The sequence below is a fragment of the Gossypium hirsutum genome, chromosome A02 (genome assembly GCF_007990345.1).
Source record: "Gossypium hirsutum isolate 1008001.06 chromosome A02, Gossypium_hirsutum_v2.1, whole genome shotgun sequence".
NCBI lineage: Eukaryota > Viridiplantae > Streptophyta > Magnoliopsida > Malvales > Malvaceae > Gossypium > Gossypium hirsutum.
In genome coordinates this window covers 106,989,054-106,992,158 of record NC_053425.1, presented here as the reverse complement: position 1 = coordinate 106,992,158, position 3,105 = coordinate 106,989,054, and the positions used below count along the sequence as shown (strand labels likewise).

General features: G+C 40.1%; 1 protein-coding gene across 1 annotated transcript; it reads left to right on the top strand.

Annotated features, from left to right (window-relative positions):
• Window positions 1–3,105, top strand: LOC121209698 (zinc finger protein GAI-ASSOCIATED FACTOR 1). The gene is made up of 4 exons (XM_041080850.1): window positions 1–673; window positions 762–1,158; window positions 1,248–1,450; window positions 1,700–3,105. Exons 1-4 carry the CDS (start codon window positions 553–555, stop codon window positions 2,605–2,607), a joined length of 1,629 nt encoding a protein of 542 aa, XP_040936784.1. The 5' UTR covers window positions 1–552; the 3' UTR covers window positions 2,608–3,105.

The window sequence follows — 3,105 nt, the reverse complement described above, 5'->3', positions numbered from 1 at the left end:
TATATAATCTTCTAAAAAGTAAACCATGTATGGCAATTGAAGAACTTTAGAACTCTCTCTTTTTTCTTTATTACTTTTTGCTCGAAAAACTTTCACACGAAGTTCTCTATTTCATTTGTTTCTGTGTTGTTATATGTATGTAACTATCCATATATAATTTTGTTTGTTTTTCCTCTGTTTTAATTGTTTATTATTTGTTCATCTTTGTCCGTTGGATCATTCAGTTTGCTGGGGAGGGTTCTTTGATTTGATTTGATTTAGTTACTGGGGTATTGATTTGATATTTTTGGGGTTTTGGATTCAACTTTAAAGTTGAAAGCTTTTTTTTTTTCTGGGAAACGTAAGAAGTTGATCTTTCAGTGTTTGGGTTTAATCATTGAGTTTCTCTTTGGGTAATGTGAAAAATTTTGGTCAAAGCACAGAGCTGGTAGATGACCTAAAAGATTATATATATATATATAAAGCTGATTGACTGGTAGATGAACAAAGCTTCACAAAGGGGAAGAAAAGAATATTTTTTTTGGGTCTAGTAATTTGATTTTTTTTAAAGCTATGCCGGTTGATGACTATTCCTCCACCGTCTCCGGCGACGCTAGCGTCTCTTCCACCGGTAATCAAAACCTACCTCCCAAATCCACCGTTAAGAAGAAACGTAACCTCCCTGGAATGCCAGGTACTGTAAAAAAATTAATTATCCAATAATTAAATCGGTCTTCTTTTTGGTACTTTATTTTGTTATGAATTTAAATTTTTTTATACAGATCCAGATGCGGAGGTGATTGCTTTATCACCTACGACTCTGTTAGCTACGAACCGATTCGTGTGTGAAATTTGCAACAAAGGGTTTCAAAGAGACCAAAACCTTCAGCTTCATAGACGAGGTCATAATCTGCCATGGAAGTTGAGGCAAAGATCGAGCAAGGAAGTGAAGAAGAGGGTTTACGTTTGTCCTGAGCCGACATGTGTTCATCATGACCCTTCGAGAGCTTTAGGTGATCTCACGGGGATTAAGAAACATTTCTGTAGAAAACATGGTGAAAAGAAATGGAAATGTGATAAATGTTCTAAGAAATACGCTGTTCAATCGGATTGGAAAGCTCACTCTAAGATCTGTGGCACTCGAGAGTATAAATGTGATTGTGGAACTGTGTTTTCCAGGTGTTCGACTTAATTCCTATGTGAAAAAAAATGACTTATTTTTTCTGGGATCTGATTGTTGATTTTGGGGTTTTTCTATCTTTTTGTAGGAGGGATAGTTTTATTACCCACAGAGCTTTTTGTGATGCGTTAGCAGTGGAGAGTGCTAAAACTCAAACGAATCCTAGTTCAGAATCCGACCCGAAAGTTCAGGCGGCGGATTCATCACCACGGCGCTCACCTCCGGCTGCATCTCCGCCGGTATCTGCTCCAAGTGCTATAACTTCTTCAGATATTCGGATTCAAAGTTCAGGTAAAATACATAATTAGGGAATTTTTGTATCTTGTTAGTTTCAGTTTTGTCCTTTTTTTGATGTTGTTTGAATTGAAACAAAGACAAATTTATTTATTTATTTTTGTTGTTATTATGTCTTTGGATGAACCTTTGGAGTGTAGTAGTTTTTGTCTGTTTTTGCTCTTTTGTGGATTTTATGTTTTAGACTTTTAAATGACTCTATATATATGCCTTATATATCGGTTCTTGTTGTTGTGTTGGCTGAAGATCCAAGTACTGTTGTGGAAGAAGCTCCAGCTCCAGCACCGGCACCGTCTCCACCACCGGCTGGCTTAAATGGAAGTTCTAGCAGTAGTGTTAGCTTGGTTAGCAGTGGTTGTAATAGCAGCAGCAGCAGTGTATTTTCGAACTTATTTACCTCCACGACTGTATCTGCGAGCATACACCCTCCTCAACCTCTGGCACCAGCTCCTCCACTGGTTGGCTTAAATGGAAGTTGTAGCGGTAGTGTCAGCCTGGTTAGCAGTGGTGCTAGCAGCAGTAGCAGTAGTGGTGTATTTGCAAGCTTATTTGCCTCCTCGACTGTATCTGCAAGCATACAACCTCCTCAAACTCCGGCTTTAACCAACTTAATTCGAGCTGACCTAGCTCCATCTACATCAATTGAACCAATTTCTTTATGCCTCTCGACCAGCCATGGCTCGTCGATATTCGGAACTACAGGGCAAGAGCGTCGGCAGCATGCACCACCACTGCAACCTGCTATGTCTGCCACTGCACTACTGCAGAAAGCTGCTCAGATGGGAGCAGCAGCAAGTAATGCATCCTTGCTTCGCGGTCTCGGTATTGTTTCATCTTCGGCACCACAAGAAAATTTACAATGGGGTCAAGCACAAGTCGACCCTGACAATGCCTCCATTGCAGCAGGGCTTGGACTCGGGCTTCCCTGCGACGGAAGTTCAGGATTAAAGGAACTGATGATGGGAACCCCGGTGTTCGGTCCTAAGCAAACTACTCTCGATTTCCTTGGATTGGGGGTGGCTGCTGGTGGCAACCCCAATGCCAGCCTGTCTGCTCTAATTACGTCTATCGGAAGTGGATTTGATGCCACCACAGCAGCAGCATCGTTTCGAGGTGGAGATTACACCAGCAAGGACATTGGAAGAAGCTCGTGATACATTAATATACGGCATTGCAGAAGAAAACAATGGCAATATATAATTTCCGATAAAGAATAGCCGTTATGGAGGGTAGCACCGAGCCATCAAGGAGGCAATCCGGGTATGCCTTCTACCTAACAAATGCAGCGAAAAGGACTTCTTTGTGGGGGTATATATAGCCTTTGTAGTACAAGGTAAAAGTTGATGAGCCAGATGTATATAAAGTATGTTGTAGCTAGAAAAATTGGAACACAACGTCTCTAGAAAGAGATTTTGGTTACTTTCAGACATGTTTGTGTCTGGTTTTCTTTTTAAAGCTTGGAGATATCAGCAAAAGAGCAGGTTTTTTCCAAGCTTTTCACAGTGGAGTGGTAAATTGGTTTAAATGGTGGGATTTTGATTGATTCTGATATGATTATTGGGCTTGGATTAAGAGTTCAAAGTCAACTTTTAAACCATTCTGTATTTGTGTTCATTTTATTTGCAATTAATAATTTCAATTTGTTTGTTTTA